This window comes from Mya arenaria, chromosome 3, assembly GCF_026914265.1.
Source record: "Mya arenaria isolate MELC-2E11 chromosome 3, ASM2691426v1".
In the NCBI taxonomy this organism is placed as follows: domain Eukaryota; kingdom Metazoa; phylum Mollusca; class Bivalvia; order Myida; family Myidae; genus Mya; species Mya arenaria.
The window spans coordinates 33,717,214-33,739,371 of record NC_069124.1 but is presented as its reverse complement, the minus strand read 5'-3'; the positions used below and the strand labels follow the sequence as shown (position 1 = coordinate 33,739,371).

The window sequence follows — 22,158 nt, the reverse complement described above, 5'->3', positions numbered from 1 at the left end:
AAGTGAAGATCCTGAAAAAGGTAAGAAAGGGTGATAACTCTGTAATCAACTCAAACAGAATTAAGGTTCATGTACACTTCATTTACCTTCATTGTGATTTATTATGTATGACTTTTTATTAGATTCAATCCATTAGGTTTCAAGTAATGCTCCGGAACACAGAAAGTAACAAAGGACAACCACTCTGTAATTGTATACGATAGAGTTATGTACCTTTTTACTGTACTTTATTGTGCTCTACGATTGTATGAAGTTAAATAAGTCACTTCCATTAGTTTTGAAGTTTTTCTCAGGACATAAACAAAGGCCAATAATAGAGTAGTGGTATTGTGAACTTTCTCTCTTCGTGCTTTACGTGGCATGGGGTAATAGGCATCGTCAACATTAAAACTTCAGTCGTTCTCGTGACATTTATTTGATGCTTATCAATTTAATTAATGTATTATAATGCATATATGCAGTGAAAGTAACCCTGTTCATCCTTATTTATTATAGTGGTTGGCGCAAAAGTAAGTGGCGATGCAAATCAATCAATGACGTACAATAATTGTAGTGCGGACAAGGCACAAGATGGCAAAACGATATTCACCGAGAGTCCTACTTGTACATGCAGTGTTACTTACAACACAGATCATAATGCTTACTGGGAAATTAATTTGTCCGAACTGCATTTAATCGAGAACATATCAGTGATCGGCCGCATAGGTAAGGACATAATATCTTACGTTAAAAGATAGACTCCATCTTTGCCCCAACGGTAGGTCTACTACAAACAGCATCGTCTATTCATGTTATGCTCACCTGAAAATGACTAAGGTCTCAGCTCATACGAAAAGGCTACTACATGCAGCATCGTCTATTCATGTTATGCTCACCTGGAATGACTCGCTCTCTGCTCATACGAAGGGCCTCTACATGCAGCATCGTCTATTCATGTTATGTTCACCTGAAATTGACTCACTCTCTGCTCATACGAAAGGGCTACTACATACAGTATTGTCTTTTCATGATATGTTTACCTGAAAATGACTCGCTCTCTGCTCATACGAAAGGGCTACTACATACGGTCTCGGCTATGCATTGTAACTTCTATCTTTGTTTTTGATTTCTTATCAAAAAAGAAACAAACTGTTCAATACAGCAGGTGGAAACTGACTCATATCAGCGCTTTTTATAAAAGTCCGATCTTCAGGTTTCCGTAATTACCGTCCAATATTTTGTTAAGGGGTTGCAGAAATACATAGTCACCTTTACAACGACTTCATAACCCCATTCCAGCCAGGGTTTCAAATAATTCAAAGAAATAAGAGCAAATTCTGTTATATATCTGAAGCATTTGATCGCGTATAGCATACAGGTAGTCTTTTTTTAATTGTGGGAAATTAGTAAATCAGGTTCTCTATTTGTTTGTCTTACTGTCTATCTCGGTAAAAGTAAACAGTGCGTTGTTTTGTCTGGTACCATGTCTAATAAAGTTACAATATCTGCTGGTATCTCTCAATTCTTGGGCCTTAAGACTCGTTGTTTCTCGTCCTTACCAACATTAATGACATTGTTTGTAAAAGACAATCACCAATACGTCTTGCACGCGACGCTAATCTTAACGTCGTTGTCGAGAACATTATATCTGCTGCCTAGCCACTAAAAATGCCATTGAATGATCAATTCGTGGGAGAAAAATGGCTCATATCATGCAATCGATCAAAAGCAGAACTACAACCATCGTTCACAACTTTAAAAAAACAGACATGTACATCTACCTTCCGTTGTGGATCAACCATTTCAGCAATACCTTTGCAAGACTTAATACTTCTTATATTCTCATAAATCAGAGCAAACCTGAGCTAAACAAACAATTTTCTTCTGTATTTTTTATTCTGTTTATTTCCAACGCTTAATACCACCTACTTTAAAAAATACTGGGTTTACACCTTTCAAAGTACGGCAAATGGCAGCCAGTAAGTATTCAACCAATGACAACAGGCTTAACACTGATTTAAGAAGTATAATATAATACACGTTTTTCATATATTATTTCACAGTTGATCCTTTAAATTGTGCTGAAACTGTGTATATCTGGAATTCAAAAGTGTTATATTGAAATCAATACTGTTTAAACTAAGAAAAAAATATTTAACTGAAACACAATTTGGACTTCAACCTAGTTTGTCAACATATTCTTAATTGTAAACAAAAATGTTCATACAATGCATCGTAGTTTGCAAGTTTTTCTTTGGTACTGCAGATCATCAACAAAGTCGAAGTCTTGTAGCCTACATCGGAAATGAGACGATGGGTACTCAGATTGGTACAAATCTGAACGAACCAGACAACAATAACATTGGCCTAGATATACACCTTAAACTTCCCCGGCTAGCGCAGTACATCAACATAAAGAAAACGGATATCCTTGATGCGATGACGTTATGTGAGGTTGAGGTATATGAAACAGGTAAGACCATGCCATAAGCATCCTACACACGTGTGTGTGTGCGTGGGTGCGTGCGTGCGTATGTGTGTATGTGTGTGTGTGTTAATGTGTGTGTGTGTGTGTGTGTGTGCGTGCGTGCGTGCGTGCGTGCGTGCGTGCGTGCGTGCGTGCGTGCGTGCGAGCGTGTGTGTGTGTGTTAGTAAAAAATACTAATTGCTAGTAACTTGTTTGACTGAACAGGTGTTTTGCAAAATAAAAGGTTTTTCAGATAAAGATAAATGAATGAAGGAACTATTACACTTTTCAGAGAAATGAACAAAAGAAGACGTTATTACTCACTTTTTTGGGAAACAACAACAGCACTAGGTTGGCTTGACGTTACGACTCAAAAGCTTTACTTTTAAAACTGCATGGCATTTAAATTATTATTTTATGACGAGTTTCTATATACATTATTTAATATATTGAAACTTGGAAACAGACTAGTACAAAAAGTAATTACGTTTATCAGTATGCCATAGATCATAATTTCAAAATGATGTCCTGAATCACGAGCTAAAAAGTGTACACAGTATGTATATTTTGGTGACCTAGTTAACAAGTGCACGAATGCACATATAGCATTCCATTACCTGTTTATTATGAGCTCATTGCAAGTTCCAAATGCATTTATTGCTATTGTTCATTTTCTTTATTCGATGAAGTGCTGGAGGAGCTCATCCATATTCCAATGATGAAAGTTTCATTGGTGATATGTTTAATTTCCTACAGAATGTCCTTGTGAACAGTTTGGTGACAAATGTGCAAGGACCTGTCACTGCAGTACTCCCTGCTGCAACAGTTTAAATGGGCATTGTCCACGATGTAAACCAGGATGGATTCCACCGACATGTGAAACAGGTTATTACAGGCAAAGGAGATCGGTGTTTTTTAAATGCTGGACGAAATCTATTTTAAAATAATCGATAGATCGTAACGATGATTATATGATCCATATGTATATGCACAACAATATATTGCATATTGGATACAATTTAAGGAAATTGACAGTTCAACAAATCTGAAATACCTTTAAGTGAATAAATTATACCACCGTATTTCTTTACGCGTTAGTACAGATACTATAATATGTTTTATGATATAGTTTTTTTTCTCAAAAACATACATCACGTACATAAAAGGTTATACATTTGAAAGGACGCCGAACCACTCAGATATAATTTCCATAATTGTTAAAACCAACGGAGGGATTTACGATCGTACTAATCATGTGATAACTATTGACAAGTAAATTCACGCGGACTCGGTCTCAATATGATGTTTTATTTATAACATACTGATCAATTTTCTTTTCCATATCCAACTGTGAAAATACAGATCGCCGTATTGAAAAAATCGTATCGCGCTAATATTGCCGTTTTCCAAAATCGTATTAATTAGCTAATCAGCATGTGTTAAGTGCTTCCTTTAATAGATGTTTATTCAAATTTTCTTACAATATAAATATTCGATTTGATATTATTTTTCAAGAACGTTATATATTTCATAAACCAATGATTACAAATGTATTCAATTGCTGATTTGTGTTTAAATTCAAGAAAATACACTAAACCATTCATGCGATTGATTTCTGACGTCATTTTCGATATGGAAATTCCGAAAGTGTCGTTTTCAGTCTAAATGCAGTTTTGTTGGTTTAAACTTTAAGCGGTGGCTTTAAACATAGAAATATTCAAATGTGACATATAATAAAAGGAACATTACGATAGGTTGCTTTTCTGAGGACCTGCCTCACGTCTTTTTCGGTGTATAAACACGTTTACCCACCGAACTCCGACGTAATCCAAGTCGTCAGAAAAGCTTCCGGTAATAATATCCATTACATATTTTGTTAAACACCAGTAGGCTGTAAAAATGTTGTTGTATTTTAGGGACAGAAAGATAATACTAAAAATGGCTCATGAAGCAAAATGTGTTAGCGCCGCAAAGAGACTCGCTCACGTTTTTTGTAAAATGTACATTTTTGTATGACGAAAAGTGTGGCAAATCATAAGGTGTGTTTAAACTAAGATACTGACGGTTAAAACCCTCTAAAAATTGTTGATATATGCTCAAATATTGTCTTCGACGTCCAAGATTTTGAAAAGTGTTTTGGTGCCAAAACATGAGCGAGTCCCTTTAAACATTTAGCAAGGTCAGACCACTCTGAGGCTTTAGACAATGGCTACTAGGATTACAAATATGATTTTGTGTATATGCGGCATATTAATCGGGTTAAAACAAAGCGGTTCCGTGTATTATGTGTGGCTTGTAAAATAAATTTAACAAATAACAAATGATATTTTGTAGTACCCTCGTACATTTAAGCTTGTTCGAAAGGAACTTATGGCGATAACTGCTCCGGCACGTGTAGTTCGTTTTGTGTTGATGGACGACAATGCGACCATATCACCGGAGTTTGCGATGGGGGCTGTATACCGGGATATGATTACAGTATGGATCCACAGTGCAATAAGCGTAAGTATAAATCTTCAAAATAAAAATACCTTTAAAACCCAATCAGCATTATTGTTTCTGTATGGCTAAAATGTGTTTACCTTTCCTATATTTCCTTAGAATAACTTCCTTGCTATAATCGGAATCTCTTTTTGAATGTATTTTTTCTATATTTCACAGTATGTCCAGTTGGGACATATGGCAAAAATTGTGCTAACTATTGTGGACACTGTCGGAGCGAAGAAGCCTGTGAAAAAAGTACCGGCCAATGTGCAAACGGATGTGACTTAGGGTTTTCTGGGAAAATGTGCAAAGAGAGTACGCCTTTGTTTAATTTATTTTTTCATAATGCTTATATTTGCGTTTATAATTTATCAATACTACCGATTTATATAGACTTAAATTATCTTTAGTAAAATATTCAAGAAACCTATATTGAGTATTAAAATCAATTTGTCATTCCCCAGCTTGCGTGAACGGCTATTTTGGATACAACTGTTCTTCGCCGTGTCACTGCAATGGCTCCGATTTCAAGTGTGATGCCCGCTATGGAAATTGCTCCAATGGTTGTTCATTCGGATATGGAGGATTCAACTGCAGTAAAGGTGTGTGTATTTTTTTAGAATTAAGAGCTTTACGGTTTCGTGTGTTCATGCCGTGTTAATGCAGAAGGGCACGCGAACAATGTCCATAAAGGATGATATGAATATTATAATTACATTTTAATTCATTAACACTCCTAAAAATAAGTATATTTTCTACAGCTGTGTATTTATTGTTAAAGAAAGGTGGTCGATAACTCACGTCCTATAAAAGAATAACCGATAGTTGTAACGTCGTATACCACTGATTAAATTATGGCGCGCTTTCAATCGGTGAGCAGTATTTCAACAAACAATGACGCCATAACCCTTGCAGGCTATATAACGTCCAGTGTTTTTTTCTATACAACGTACTAGGTGAAAGTAAAAAAGAAAGATGTTGGTGTGTCTTAAGTGCCTCCATTATATAAATACAAGAGGTCATACAATACAGAATTTGTTAAAGAAGTATGTTTCTATACTTGATTGAAACGACCCTTTGCCATATTTTATTAATTGTTACGAATACTAACTATATTTACAGCCAATGAATTTGCAGATACGCAAACATTAAGAACTAGGCTAAATCATTAAGAATTTCAACTTTTCGCTGGTGTTTAAAGATCAGCCTACTGCCACTTATCCAATACACTCTCCCATTGTCGGATTTTGCGTTGACAATGTGTCAGCCAATGAGAAAATATTTTGAGACAGTCAGATGGCCTGAAATAATACTTTAATGATTAAGAATCATTAAAATGTTACTTCATGTCATCTAGCTATTACATGACTTCTTGTCAAGGGCTATTATACCAAATATATGTCGAGAAAAGTGTTTATGATATAAAGATACTTCTTGTCGTTGTAGAAATGCAATACTTTCAGATTTGGATATCATTCAAAGTGGCGCTGTGAACCCGCGTGCTAATCAATCAAGCCAGTATGATGAATGTAACGCTGAAAAGGCCATTGATGGATTGCCCTTCACTAGCGATGCTGAAATATGCGGTACCTGCAGTGCCACTTCTGGAAATGAGCCACCACAGTGGCAGCTGGATTTAGGAAGAAAAGTCCTGTTAGAAGGATACAGAATTTATGGCCGAATAAGTGGTTAGATAGCGTTTTAATGTCACCACCAACAATACTAAAATAAGAAAATAATAATAATAATAATAATAATAATAATAATAATAATAATAATAATAATGAATTATTATAATAATAATAACAGTGCAAAGAATCTCTTTTTTATCTGCGATGCATCTGAGCCAAATACCATAAAGCAATGTCATTTCCCACGCTACATGTATTGCAGAAATGTAGTACCAGGAATAATTAAAAACAAAAAATATTTCCTATCGTTTTAATTCCGTTAATATAAAGATTGCATTCTAAGATGATTTCCAGAAAGAATCACAACATAAACATTATACGTTCCAAGAAGTTTGCTTTCTTCAAAATTTTGAAGTCATATTTGGTAAAATGACGTCATTATGTGCTATGTTTAGTAATGGCTCAATTTTCTGTTAAACACATTAGAACCGAGTGTCTTTAAAACATTATTTAAAACTTGCTGATATATTTTCTGACCAACATATATATTGATGTAATACACATGATTTTAATGTGTAATTCAATAAACGTGACGGTTATATTAAATTGGAAAAAGTGTTTAGCACTATAATTCAGAAGGGCCAGGACAAAGCAGCAATTTTGATGTCTACGTCTCAAACAGATCAACATTCAAGGAGTTCGTTGAACATGTAGAATCAACTTTGCATGATGATGGACATATCAAAAGATTTTCGCTGCCCATGATCATACAGTTTTTGACACTGAATAGAACATATAGCAGTGTTTTGACAATATGTGAAGTGAAATTTTACTATGGGGGTATGCATATTGTACTACGGAATAAATAACCTTGTATAGACCTGTTTTCTAAGTCCAGTTTATGGATTATAAAATTTGTTTCTATTTTTTCGGTATGAAAAAATTTCTTAATATTACCAAACATATATTTTACAGAATGCGAACTTGGTAAGTATGGGGAAGGCTGCGTCCACGATTGCCACTGTGCAACTGGAGAAATGTGTGACGGTGTTACAGGTGAATGTGCCTCACAGAATTGTAAACGAGGGCGGACAGGATCCTCTTGTAATTTTCGTAAGTAATGGTGTAACCGAAAATATCGATAACAGAAATTCATTAGAACGATGCATGTTCAGCTTTAAGTCGAATTCTCGAATTTAAATACAAGTACTAAACATACTCGTATGGTGAAATCGTGCAAAATTTTAGAGAAGAAATGAGAAGGATCATAGGTCTGTGAGAGAATGTCAAGAAAGTTTTTAAGATTATAAGTGATGGAATGAACTTGAAGCAGCAATAAGTTACAACCATTAAGTAAGATATCCACAGAAACTGTAAGGTTCAGTCAGGTAGAGAAACGACACTTAATTCACATGTGCACAGCGGGTAAGCTTTATATGTTTCATCCCTAGTCAAAGATCAACAACCCTTTCCATTCGGTGCAGTTGCTGGAGGGGTAGTCGGGGTTCTTTGTGGTGTCGCTGTTGGCTTTGGATTGTTCTTCTACAGAAGAAGAACTCGGTAAGCCATTACTCCATATGATTATGTTGTGTCACAACTGAGTAGCATATGTTATTCGACCTTACTATTAAAATAAAAAACGACAGAAACACTCGTACGATGATTATTCATTTTACAGAAATCCGCAAACAACAAAATCAAGTCAAACATACGAGAACGCTGTGTTTGGTACACCAAAGCTGGACGTTTCAAACGCATCAAAGCACATTCCTGCACATAATTCAGGTGGTAAGTGAATATTTATATTAACGTTTATTAGATAACGAGATAAGTTAAAACCTGTAAAAAAAAACTCCAAAACCCTTGACTTACGAAAAAAAATATACATATAAATTCAATCAATTTATTATTATGTTTGACTCATTTGACTTTAATGATCAAAACAAACAAAAAGCATATGAATTGTGTACAGATAAAACATATAAGCGACAGTTTGGTGCCTTTTAACTGGGGAATGGCCACATAGCTGAATAGAAAAAACAACAGATTTATAAAGGTTAGTAATTGTTTTTATCAGTGCACACGTACTAGGCCTTTTGTTTATTTTGATCTATTTAATCAAATGAGTAAACATTAAAACGATTAAGATGTAAAAAAAACTATGCATGTTTTGCATCAACCTATATGTTGTGCCTTTAGAAGTACAATCAAAACACAAAAGTCGTATTTGGATTACCATTAACATTATCTCTTTTAATATACTTTCATATATTCACTTCCAAAACCATTTCGTCATATTCCTGGATCGGACACATTTCCCGCTGACAGTTTCACGTAAGAGGATAACTAGCTTTACAAAATATATTTCAGTTACACATACGACGGACGCCGATAATCATTACTATGAGTTCGAAAATTCCATGCCTGGCATTCCGATATACAATATTTGGGATTATATCAGAGACAACAAGAAAAAAAGATGCCAACACTTTTATGACGAGTTTGCGGTAAGTTATCGTAACGCGTTTTAACTGTTTTGTATGTAATTATTTCATATGTATAATTCAGCTGATTTTTTATAGTATTTTCACGATGAAGAATTGCATGCATGTGGGTGTGTATAAACTAAGCAAGACCGAACGTGTTGAATATTTTTATGGTAAACGGATATAACTGATCGTTGTTTCCCATTACAAGTGGACATTAGTTGGACATCCGACTGTGAAAATTCGTGTACACACGAGTGCTTTGCAAGGAGAAAATAGAGTGTATCTTTATAAATAACGCATTTTTTTATTCCGGCCCACAGAAGCTACCCACTGGACTGGTTCATCAACACGAAGTAGCTGCAAGAGAAGAATACAAAGGGAAGAACCGATACAGGGAAATGTACGCATGTAAGTCTCGATACGGAGGTACACAACGTTGAATTAGTTTATACTATTTTCGTTCAGCTTGAATGTGAGGAAAACAGACAGCCTAGAAAATCATGCTCGATTCCGTTTCCTGAACAGAAAACAGCACTGGTGTCAACTTTAAGAGGCCCTGCGAAGGTAGTAAGTGGTGATCGAGCCTACAAGACGGACACCTTAGTTAATAGAGAACGATTTTGAACATCGAATTTAGACAAATTGACTACTTTGGTGTACATAAATAGACACCTATTAGCATATATAAATATAACATTTAAGCATACGTAAAAGAGCACCTTGGGCATACATAAAAGGGCACTTCAGCATACATGCATGTGCACTTCAGCATACATGAATGGGCACCTGCAGTATACACGAATGGGCTTCTTCAGCATATTCAGCATACATGAATGGGCACTTCAGCATACATGAATCGGCACCTTCAAAATACATGAATGGGCACCTTCAGCATACATAAATGGGCATATTCAGCATACATGAATGGGCATCTTCAGCATACACGAATGGGCATCTTCAGCATACATCAAATGGGCACCTTCAGCATACATGAATGGGCACTTCAGCATACATAAATAGGCATCTTCAGCATACACGAATGGACTTCTTCAGCATATTCAGCATACATAATTGGGCTTCTTCAGCATACACGAATGGGCTTCTTAAGCATATTCAGCATACATGAATGGGCACTTCAGCATACATAATTGGGCATCTTCAGCATACATGAATGAGCATCTTAAGCATATTTAGCATACATGAATGGGCAACTTCAGCATACATGAATGGGCATCTCCAGGATATATGAATGGGCATTTTCAGCATGCATGAATGGGCATCCTCAGCATACATGAATGGGCATCTTCAGCATACATAAATTGGCACCTTGAACATACATAAATATGCCATTTCAGTGTACATAAATCGACACCGTGAACATAGTTAAATGGGACATTTGAGCATACGTAAATTGGCGCCTTAAACATACATAACAATGACATTTGAATGTACATGAAAGACCACGTTGAACATACATAATTATGAACGTACATAAATTGGAAGCTAATATAATTGGTCGCAAAGATGAATTAAAGGCTATACATTTAAAACGCTGAACTGTATATTATAATTAAATTAGTATCATTTTAATACATTATAGCATGATGTAATAAAATAATAGCATATTTTATCCGTATGGTCACACTGCAGTCTTTTACATTAATACTGAAATAAAGTCTCGAAAGATCTGTATCATTTAAATGATCGATAATATATTCTTCAAAATTACTTTTGTTTTATAGATGACCTCATCCTGCACACAAACAGGCATTTTGCCATTGACTTCTTTATTGTCCTGTTCCTTATGCGTGTTCTGTTAATGTTTAGATGACCACTCCCGCGTGCCGTTACAAAAGCAGAGGGATGACGACTGTGATTACATTAATGCGAGCTACATAGACGTAAATTTATTTCATAATCTTAAAAATAATAAAACAAGCTAAAAGCTGTGTTGTTGAACACATGTTATATATTGTCAGATAACATTGGAATTTATAACTACAAATAAGATTTAACAAAATCCTTTCAGCGGACAGTACAATCTAATACTGTAAATTGATGTTTTATCTTTTGGCAGGGTAACGGTAAAGTCCGAAAGTTTATCGCTTCTCAAGGTAATACATGAAGACCTCTTATACGATTTATCAATTGACATACAAAAAAGTGTGAAGTCCAAATATCGTTTTCATTTTTATATTTGTCAGAAATCGCTATATTTATCTCAAAACTTTTGATATTTTTCATATGACGTTGTTTTCTTTGATACAATAAACGTTTGTAAAAAATGACTATTAAAAAAATATTAATGCTTATGTCATGCAATATATGACTATTAGGACTATTAAAAAGGACACGGTTTAATGCTTAGGTTGTGCAAACGTACTTTCTCTTATACTTCGGTTAAGGTCCAACCATAAACATGATCGACGATTTCTGGCGAATGGTCTGGCAAGAAAATGCTGAAAAGATTGTAATGCTTACTAACCTGATTGAAATGGCGACGGTAATATCAACTTGATTGACACTCTTATAAGTTGCAAATCTATTTTTCGATTCCTTGTTTTTCAGTCAATTCTTTTAAATTTGTCTTCACTATGTTTTTCCTAACGACTTTACTAAATAAAATACCACCACATTAGCATTCGCTAAAGAATATACTAGTTTGTGATATAGCATTATCAATATTAATATTTGAGCAGCGACCAACACCAAAAGGTTTTATAAGAAATTTATGAAAGTTTCTATTTTTATCACCATGTCAACTTTGTTTTACATAAATAGAACTGTAAATTACCTTGAAAGTATCTTTGACATTCTAAACATATCATAACAAGCGCGTCATTATGTTTGCAATCATAGCAACTATCTTTTACTTTGACTTCATAATTTTAGCTTTCTAATTTATAATATAATGCATTATAAATATAGAACTTGCCGCGGTCCCTTTTTACCGATTGCATTTCTATGCCAACGCTATAAATAAGTACAGTTTACATTTTGTATAAGGTCAAGTGCCTTCAATACTGGCCAGAAATGGACCAAACCTGCTCATTTGGAGGAATCGACATATCTGTCACTGGTGTTGAAGAGTTAAGAGATTTTGAAATAAGAACACTAATTGCTAAAAAGGTTTGTTCTTATATTTTAAGTATTAACTATTTACTTATTGCATTTACCTGGTTTTCCCGAACAATTTTAAGCGGTTCATGGTTTCAGTGACAAATATGACTGCACTGATATCTTTTTCAGGCCCAGAGTAAATCTAGGAGAATTCAACAGTATCATTTTAAAGCTTGGCCAGACAAGTATGTCCCTGACAATGGATGGTGCCTTGTAGAGTTTTTGAATGCTGTCGAAACACAGTCGACAAATGCACCAATCATAGTACACTGCAGGTAAACATGGCCCAATCATTATACGCTGCAAGTAAACATGGCCCAATCATAGTACGCTGCAGGTAAACATGGCCCAATCATAGTACGCTGCAGGTAAACATGGCCGAATCATAGTACACTGCAGGTAAAAATCCACCTATCATAGTACCCTGCAGGTAAAAATTCCAATAATTCTTGTAATTCGAATAACTCGAACTTTAATTATCATTTCTTGATGAATACAGTTATATTAGTAAGATCTTGACCTTACATTCAAAACTCATTCTTGGTCGTTAAGATTGTGATTGTTTTATAGTGCCGGTGTTGGTCGGACCGGCACGTTTATTGCACTTGACAACCTCGTAGATCAGGCAAGGACTGAAAAATGTGTTAGACCGTTGCAAATGGTTGAAGCTCTGAGGCGCCAACGAGTCAACATGGTTCAGACAAAGGTAGGCGATAACCATGCTAGATAATACTTAGATAGTTATATGTATGTATTTGTGTAGAAGACTAGTAACTGTTCCATTTTATGTAACTCCCTGCTATGTAAACGTTTAACGAGTTCAGGATCAGTATGTATACCTGCACGAAGCGCTTGCCGAAGCTCTGCTGATGGGCACTGATCACGTCTGGCATAGACAGTTTGAAGAGGTCCATTCCTTCATGATGTCAACAGAACCGGAAGAGAAACAACCTAGGATGGTTAAACAGTTTCAGGTATGATAATTTAACTACCAAGTAGACAACAACTGCTAGATGTTGTCCATTTTATCAATTCTGAGATAGTAAATGATTTGTTAAATTCTATTGTTATTATTGTTTTGTTCCTTGTTTCTTATAGGTTGATTTATTTTTAGCTACATTATATAGTTCTGAGTGTCTTTCTTTGGTAGTGACCTGGGGTGCATTTCAATAAAGATCTTAAGGCTTAAACCTTCAGGCTAAAACATTCAGGCGTTACCTAGTGTTTTGGCGTCATAAACTGCGTTTCAATAAAAAAAATCAAGGACATTTATCGCATAGATTCTGCCTGTAATTTTACATCATTTCTTTTACAATAGCGTAATGTTGACGACTAAGATTTCTTATTGAAACAGGGACCAGTACTGTATTTCTTTATTGTTGTTATTTATATCGTTGCTTATGTTTTATATACTGATTACAGTTGATTGAACAAAGTCTTACAAATGAAGCCCAGCATGTGCAGGATGGGCCAGAATATGGAAACATGGAAACAATTCTTTCAGAACGTATGAGTTTCAAATAGTGCATTTTGTTTAATATGTCTTTTGAGTAGCCTGATATATATTTAGGTATATTTAAAAAAAAAAGGCGATTACACATTTGTTGAACGAAGTGTTATCATCAACATTTCTTTTTAATTATAGTCGACGCATATCTCCCGAAATTAAAGAAAAGAAATTCAAATTTTACACAACAGCTCGGCGCAATCCTGTTACCAGTAAGTATTCAGCGAACTTATTTTGTTGCATGCTCTATTTCAAACAAAATGAACCTGGTTAAGCCGTGTCTCAAGTTGCCTGTATCAAAGCCTTTGTCTTTGTTAAATGTTCATAAAGTGAATCAAATGTATTTTCCAACAATGGGCAAGATATCGTATGGTCAAAAATCAAAACAATCTATTAAATATTGCTCATATATTTCGATTTTATCTGTAAATGCTGCAATTAGTTAACGCTGCCTCATATTATGAACTAGTTTTTTGTTATACAAGTATGACGCACGTTTTCTCAAGCAACTGAAATAGTGCAGAACATAAGCATGAATACTCGAATGCAAATGATAATCACAATATCTCGTTTTATTGAAGGTTATCACTTAACGACTTTTGCAACAAAAATTGAACTCATTTAATTTACAAAAAAAAACGCTTACCTCTTGATTCGGGTATTACTGTTATCGGATGCATAACTATTTTGAATGTGAATACTTCAGAGCTTTTCGGGAAATAACACGTTCTTGTTGTGTAAATCTCCATCTGAAGAGCAGCTGGAAGAGTTTTGGTCTCTTGTTGAGGAGCAGCACGTGATCACCGTCATTATGCTAACCTCTACTTTCAGTCGAGCACGTCAGGTATGGGAGAACACTTCATACAAACTACCATTGGTTAAAGTCACGATGTACTAAACGAAATATATCGACATATATCGAATCACACGTCATTGACGTATTCGGCCGCCAAACGGCGCTCTCTTGTTTAAAAGTTACCACCCTTTCATAAATATATACAGTTGTTTAACCACAAGACTTGTAAACAAGATACTTGAGTAGTATATTTAGAATTATATATTAATAGTAAACAGTTAGCCCAGGAAGCGCATGTGATATAAAATATGTGTTGGAAAAAAATTCAATATATCTATGTGTCCATTATTTTCTATTAAGAACTGGAGAAACTTTGTTCAATGATCGGTTCCGAGTGAACTTCTGATATTGTTGAACGTTTTGAGGCCGTAACCCCAACGTTTATGAATAAAAACAGTTTTATGTGTGTGATGCCTGTTTGGTTGCTTGGTAACGTTCATTGTCTCTCGCTTAGTGTATGTTCTGCCTAACCATGTGCCTCTTAAAGATGCACTATTACTCTAAAATAAGATTTAACACATTTAATACAATTGTTTTAATATACCAAAAAGGATGAATAAATGTCGAAAATAATGGTTCTTATGAAGGATACCGAGTTTAATATGAAAGAAATGTGCAGAAAACACGGTATTGGTACCTTATGAAACGAGAGTAGATCACAGTAATTCTTTTAGCATTCACCAATCATTTAATATTTTTGTGTTTTAGCTATATAATAAACGGTTATAATATTGTTAATAGTAATCAATATTTTCCATAAGTGCCTTATTTAGTTAGTAATTGATGGTGTATCACTCAGAATTGATGTTTGTTTTACATGTGTATGTATTGATTTTGCATAAGAGTGTCACTTTAACAGGTTATGTGTTAATAGTTTGGCTATTGGGCGTGTCCCTGCGATTTCCATTGTATTGTTAGAACGTTTAAACATAAACACAATGCCGAGAACTGTCTTACTGTTGACTTAAATTTGAAAGCGGTTACGCATGACTTAACAATCATTGTTTTTTATCTTTGACAATATTGACATACAAACGTAAATTCATTTTGTTTGGTTTATATTTTAGACATGTGTGTACATGGGCGGAAATGGAGATGGGAAAGTTGGAAGATATTCCGTTAACTTCATACACGAACGGAAAAACAAAACGTTCAATGAAAGGAGCTTTTCGTTTCGGGACGACAACAATGAGGTTTGGTTTTGAAAGATCTTGTAATGGAAAACGTATAACATGGTAATAGTGTGTATAGTTGTTGCGAAAGATTTAATTCTGTACTTTGTTAGTATACATATTTAATTCACTATTTTAATGAGAGAGCGAGAAATGTTTAGAGTGCCATAATTATGTAGTTTACATATCCATTTAAGGACGAAGATTATCTAACAACAGTAAAACAGTTTCAATTCACCGCTTGGACTGAAAACGAAACACTACCACCAATGCATAACATGTTAGAATGCCTCGATGCTGTCAGAAAGTGGCAGCCACACCTAGCCGAAAACAGACCCGTTTTGATTCACTGCGAGTAAGTACCCTTATTAGGGATGTTCAATATATAATCTAATTGGGCTCTCTTTCTAGATAATGGCCATACTAGAGTTGCAACAACGAGACTGTAGCAGCATTATACAATTATGTCGTTGTAGTTATTTTTGCAATTGGACGTTAGAAATTTATCCTGGTATTTCACTGTTACATGAAGTAAGAATATCCATTTGATATTGTTCTGTTTTGAGAATTCAGCCTTTCCTTACTTCCAATTCAAACAGTTAAGTGCACACATGGTCGACACTCTATTCAAACGACGTTATTTCCGAAATGACGTTACATTTGCATACATTACGGCGCGCTTTCAAAAAAGCTACTAAATAGTGTACGTTTATATAACTTGTTTGCATATATTTATAACAAAAATGTTAGTTTCAATCACAATAAATTTCAACTCGTGAACACAAACAGTAAATTATTCACTCGTGGCTTCACAATTCAAGAAATATATCTTTTGGTGCTCACTCGGTGAAATGTAATTACGATTTACCGTGTTTTTTCCTCTTTTAAACAAGGACGGGGCATGAACGAAGTGGATTGATCGCAGTACTTCTAAATGAGCTCCATCGCATGGAAAAGACACGAGGTCAGATAAACATCGTGGAGTCTGTAAAGACAATGAAACAGAGAAACAGGGAGATACTACCCAATACTGTGCGTATTATTTGTACATCTCAGACTTTCCCCTTATGGTTTGGCCATACATTATAAATGATCCCTTCTGCCCCCCCCCCCCCCCCCTCCCATTTTCGCATGTAGTATGATACCGGAACTTTCGGAATATACCAGCTCATATGTTGTTTTTATATCAGCGTTCAAATTCGTAAACCAAACTTTTGGTTCGCTCAACATCTTGATGCCCTTCGTGGCCCAGTTTAATACCCTGCGATTTTAACGATGTATGCATAACGACCATAATATTATTCCATAGTGTTCACTCAGCTCTTTTCACACTTCTTAGGGTCGATAACTCTTCCTTGTTTCTTGATCATTTATTGTATTTATTTCGTACCATTTCCCACTTTCGTTCAGTTCAATAGCTTTCCGTATTGTCCTTTCATTTACCGCCGCTGATTTCACTTCATCTAATGTCATAGCATTTTAATGATAAATTTCACATATTCCTCAGCCAGGTTTCTATCGTTTCCCATATTTTTCAACGGATGTCTCGGCAAGTAGTCAGACGAATTGTCTCTCCTACTTTATACAAAGTCCATTTTTATGGTTAAAGTCCTAATCCCCAACGTTCCATTCTTAGAGGCAATTGTTGTTTTTTTTTCTTCCATATGGTCTCTTGTGGCTTATGATCAGTTACCACATTAAAGCACAAGCCACCACGAATATACATGTTATAATGTTCACATACCTATACGACATATAAAGCCTCTCTCGCCGTTTGACTGTACCTAGGCTCTGTTGGTGATAAATCACAACTTGTATATGCCACGGCTGTGCCTTTTAGGGTACTAATTACCGAATGTCTCACCTGTGAAGCGTCTGTCACCACTTCTATTGGTTTCTCTGGACCATCACCGTGTCACCCGAAACAGCCTTATGCAATGTCATGCTCTTTTTTATTTGTTCAATATACAATTGCATCTGCAATATTCTTTGCTCCTAGAATTCATTCTATAATTGAACTCACTGAAGTTTTATTAAATACTACACTTGCAGACATGTCCCAAAGTTCAAACGTATCTGAAAAGACTTATGTATGTCGAAAAAGTTAGAAGTGGTCGTGTTTCTTCTTCATTGATTGATTCAAGCCTTTAAACCCAATTTACTAAGCACTTCTGGTACATTCAAGCATGTGTTAATTTATCAATGATTGCCATCGGGTGTCGTTCCCATTCAGTCTTGTTGTTTGATAAGCACATATCATCGAACATTCTGAGGTTTCGGGTTTGTTACAATTGGCAACACCCATGGCGTTGATTCATTCTTTATTTCATTTATTATGTCATCTTTGAGAATTGTTTCGATTTCCTTTTCGACCCTTTTCCGCAAATGAAAATGTGTTCTTAAACTTCTTTGGTCGTTTTGTGCCACTGGATGCAAGTCCTTGTTTATGTGTTGTTTCGGAGTTTGCTGTCTTCATTTTCAAAACCCGCGTATTTATTTTTGTGGAGCTTCCTTCGATAATTTCCTGTGAAATTCTGACAATTTGGGTTATTTTACAACATCAAACCTGATTTTTTTAATCCAAAAACTGTTCCGTAATTAGCTTTGACGAGGTAAAACTCGTCTACAACTACTAGTATTTTGTGATGTTCTTTCCGCTGCCACTTCACCACAGCCTTTACTTCCAAATTTGAGCCCCCCCAGTTATGAATGTTTCGTTTTAAATGTAGGTTTTACGAGGAATGCGTTAATGTTTTTAGATTAGTGTTTTCGTTCACACCGTTAACTTTGACTTGGTAGTGCTACCTCTCTTCAGATTCGGACTGTAGTTGAACCTCCCTAGTACTGTGAAATCATTTATATTCGTTGGCATGAAATTTCGTGGTTTGCCGAAAAATTACAATTTCGTGGGTACTTGAATTTCGTTTCTAAAAAATAAAATAATCGAAACTGCGATCGTTTTAGATCGTTTGCATTATCTCCATACGCTGTCACTAATGTCAATTATCGATTCAATTGGAAATAAAGGTCATAAAAGAAGATGTACCCTGATCATAAATACAGATAGGCGAAGCCATTGAATGCCAATCAAGAATTTTGCAAACTGTGAAAACATCGAGAAGGTCCGTATATTTGAGTAAACAATCCCTAAAGATTGATGATGTCTACAAATCCAATCACTTTTGAATATCATCTCATTTCAATATTTATTCACACGTTTTTGTTAGATAAGTAAATTGAACGTGTTGTTTAGTACATTGTCACATTAGAAGCTCATTTAACTTCCAATGTAATCGATTAATTATTTCATTAAAGCAAAATATCGAGAACCGACTCTCATCAATCACATCTTGTAAACTTGTAGATTTTCATGAACAGCACATGTTTAGGCATGTGCTTCAGTTATTTGGTTCATAAAACACATACAAATGATTTGGTTTATTATTTGTTAAGGCTGATATAATATATATTAACAAAACAATGATAGTATGATATACAGTGAGACGGATATTTACGCTGTATACTGCGGCCTCTGTAACAAATAAACTAGACTATATACATAACATGGCATTGAAAAAGTGAATAAAGGGTTTATATTTCGTGGGATCTTAAATTCGTGGATAACCCAACCCACGAAAACCACGAACATTAATGCCCCACGAACATTAATGATTTCACAGTATTCGAAACCACATGTTATGCAAGTATTTGCATTCGATGGAGCGCGATCAGGTTGTTTCACTGCTTATCCTTGGCCTCTCTGCATGCCATTATTTGCATACTAGTAATAATGTCTGTCTGTCAGCTGCTCTCGCGCTTTCATCCACGCCTGCTTACACTAGCACGTGATCGTTGTGAAACATTTCGCACAGTGCCACTAGCGGCGGCTTGTCGGTCGGACTGGTCCAACATTTGCCCAATTGTTAATATGTCACCTTATGCTGTTTCCGGTTCCCATAGTGCACGACGTTTAAAATGGTTCGATATGCAGTTCTGAATAACTTGTAAACTTGTAAAAGGTCCTGTCTACATTTTATAAACTCACAATTTTTGGCAAGTGTCCGGAGTTCTGTTACAAATTTATCAAATGTTTGCATGACCGTAAATTGTAAATTTACATTAATGTTGAACATTCTTTTTGGGGAAAAAATAATTGAGCACTTTTCTATTCACCTCGAACGACGAATTCGTGTCGTGTTCCTCTTTTCACGTCGTATATGTCACAAATACATTTTCTAACCGTTCTTACTATTTGCCCAAACGTGTGCCAGCGTTTGGCTTGTCCGTGTCCATCTCAAAGGATGGAAAATTTGGCAAATTATTTATATCATTTCACTGTTGAACGTGTATATTTATCGGTTAAACAAACCTGTTTCATTAATGCAAATATAACACCATTAAGTGACAGTATCCTCAACGCCAGGAGACATGGTCGGAGATTTTTTTAGAAACAACAGACAACCGTTCACTACCTTTATTCATAAGCTGGTATGTTCCGGAAGTATATTACTTGCGTACAAAGATAGATTTGCTACAGAGTATACAACAAAGAGAAACTATTTTTGTTTTAGGGACTTGCAATTCCATTGTTTAACTTTACACCGTTTTTCACATTTTCTTAGCTTATTTTAATTCAACCGAGTCAGTATTTAATCTACGCATCATAAACATATACAGTGTAGACATTGTTTCCTCTATAATTCCTGCCACTTTTCACAGTCGTTCTCACAGTGATTTGTTTTTTCCTTTCAGGTCCAGTATAAATTCATTTACGATTCACTTTTGGAGCATGTCCAGAACTCAACTGAATATGAGAACATCAAAAGTGCTTAAATATGACAATGATCCTGGTACTGTGGCGTGCTGTGCTAAATTTTAATTATATAAGCAGTTGACGTGTACAACAAGACACACACTTTTTACGCCAAAACCTGCATTGTTTACTTGAACATTTTTACAATTTTACAAGTGTGTGTTGTTGTTGTTTCAATAATAAGATTTTATTGCAAAAAAAAATCGTTATTTTGAAAAGATGGTAAAGCAAATCAAAATGCTAGTAATAAGACATACAACATAAATGTTTATAGTGTGTAATTATGACGCATAGTATTTTTGTTTATTTGTGTGTTGAATTGATTGCCTTAACATATGTTTGGTTATCATTTAGTGTAATCAACGAAACCATTAACGTTACTTGTTCAACGAAAGAAACATATGTTTGATACATTTATATTTGCTATACTTATAATCCGAGGTATTGTGTGTATATTGTTGTATAAAAACGGGTTTTCTTTACGTTAACTACACATGAAAGATTGCATCCTAATTATATGTGTGAAATACGTTATTGGGTACATCATAAATATATAATTTTATAAAAGCTACTAGAGCAGAAATACTTCAGGTGTACTTTTAGTACAGTAGAAACTCAAGTATTTTCTGAAGTAATTGATATTTTGAACCAGAGTAGCTAGATTTTTGTTGTAAAGTGTTGTTCATTATTGCAACCACAAACTAATCGTTACCAGTATCAGGTACCTAGTTTTCTATTGCATAATTAACGATTATTTTGTAGATGGAATGGTAAACAATGACTTCAACCATGGTCACAATATATTTATTGTCAATAATAGCATACAGTTTCCAAACGTTAAGTCACTGTGGCGTTAACTGGCTTGAAGAGTGTTAAAACATTTGTAAATACATTACTTTATATAGCTTTGACGTTTGTAATGAAATGTACTTCATAACTAATACCTTGTTATTGTTACTGACTGTGAGTATAATCGTGCATGTTCATGATAACTCGATTTCCCTGCAACTTTATGCAATTATTTTGCAAAAAATACCAAAGCAGGATGTGTCTCATGTTGTCAATATTAAAAGATATGTTATCCTGCTGATATGGTTGTAGGTCAGAGCCCATTAAATACACTTCCAATGCATTATACAGTCAATTGATCAATTTGCACACGAAATAACACCGATTTGTCGCGTTTCACGATCCCCCAATACCATACATGGGAATAAAATTCAACTTGTGTTCTAATTCATTAATCTACGTTTGAAAAAGTTTACGCATCTTATAAGAAATACAGAATTAGTTGAGCGTAGCCACTACGTATGTATTTGATAAAATGACCACATCCGGTGTAAGAGTACAAACAATGCGGTAGCCCGATATGTTTAGCAAGTGTGTTGTTAACCAAAAGCATTCATCTTAAAATCTATAAAGATGGAAGGCGGCCAATGGTCCAAGAACATGCTTTTATATGCATACATGTGTAAAAAAAGAACAGGAAAAGGGCATGTTACACTGGGTAGTCACTCTTCCAAATCGATGTTATTTGCCCTGTAGCGCTTCCAAAAGGTGGGAAACTGCAATATAGAAAAGAGTTTCTGAAGTCGATATCCTGAACATCAAGAAAACAAATGTAATATCGGCTTTTAGAA

At 35.1% G+C, this 22,158-nt stretch overlaps 2 protein-coding genes across 2 annotated transcripts; both read left to right on the top strand.

The window, feature by feature from the left end:
* Positions 1 to 656: 656 nt before the first annotated feature.
* LOC128225973 (multiple epidermal growth factor-like domains protein 6) lies at positions 657 to 4,971 on the top strand. The gene is made up of 4 exons (XM_052935865.1): positions 657 to 705; positions 2,246 to 2,452; positions 3,203 to 3,331; positions 4,799 to 4,971. Exons 2-4 carry the CDS (start codon positions 2,293 to 2,295, stop codon positions 4,969 to 4,971), a joined length of 462 nt encoding a protein of 153 aa, XP_052791825.1. The 5' UTR covers positions 657 to 705; positions 2,246 to 2,292.
* Positions 4,972 to 7,554: 2,583 nt separating this feature from the next.
* On the top strand, positions 7,555 to 21,056 carry LOC128225972 (receptor-type tyrosine-protein phosphatase epsilon-like). The gene is made up of 17 exons (XM_052935864.1): positions 7,555 to 7,678; positions 8,932 to 9,068; positions 9,371 to 9,458; positions 10,878 to 10,951; positions 11,128 to 11,164; positions 11,456 to 11,553; positions 12,057 to 12,179; positions 12,300 to 12,445; positions 12,741 to 12,876; positions 12,995 to 13,144; positions 13,593 to 13,677; positions 13,816 to 13,889; positions 14,384 to 14,521; positions 15,601 to 15,726; positions 15,903 to 16,060; positions 16,599 to 16,737; positions 20,458 to 21,056. The coding sequence occupies exons 1-17, from the start codon at positions 7,555 to 7,557 to the stop codon at positions 20,536 to 20,538; spliced, it is 1,914 nt and encodes a 637-aa protein (XP_052791824.1). The 3' UTR covers positions 20,539 to 21,056.
* The last annotated feature ends 1,102 nt before the right edge of the window (positions 21,057 to 22,158 follow it).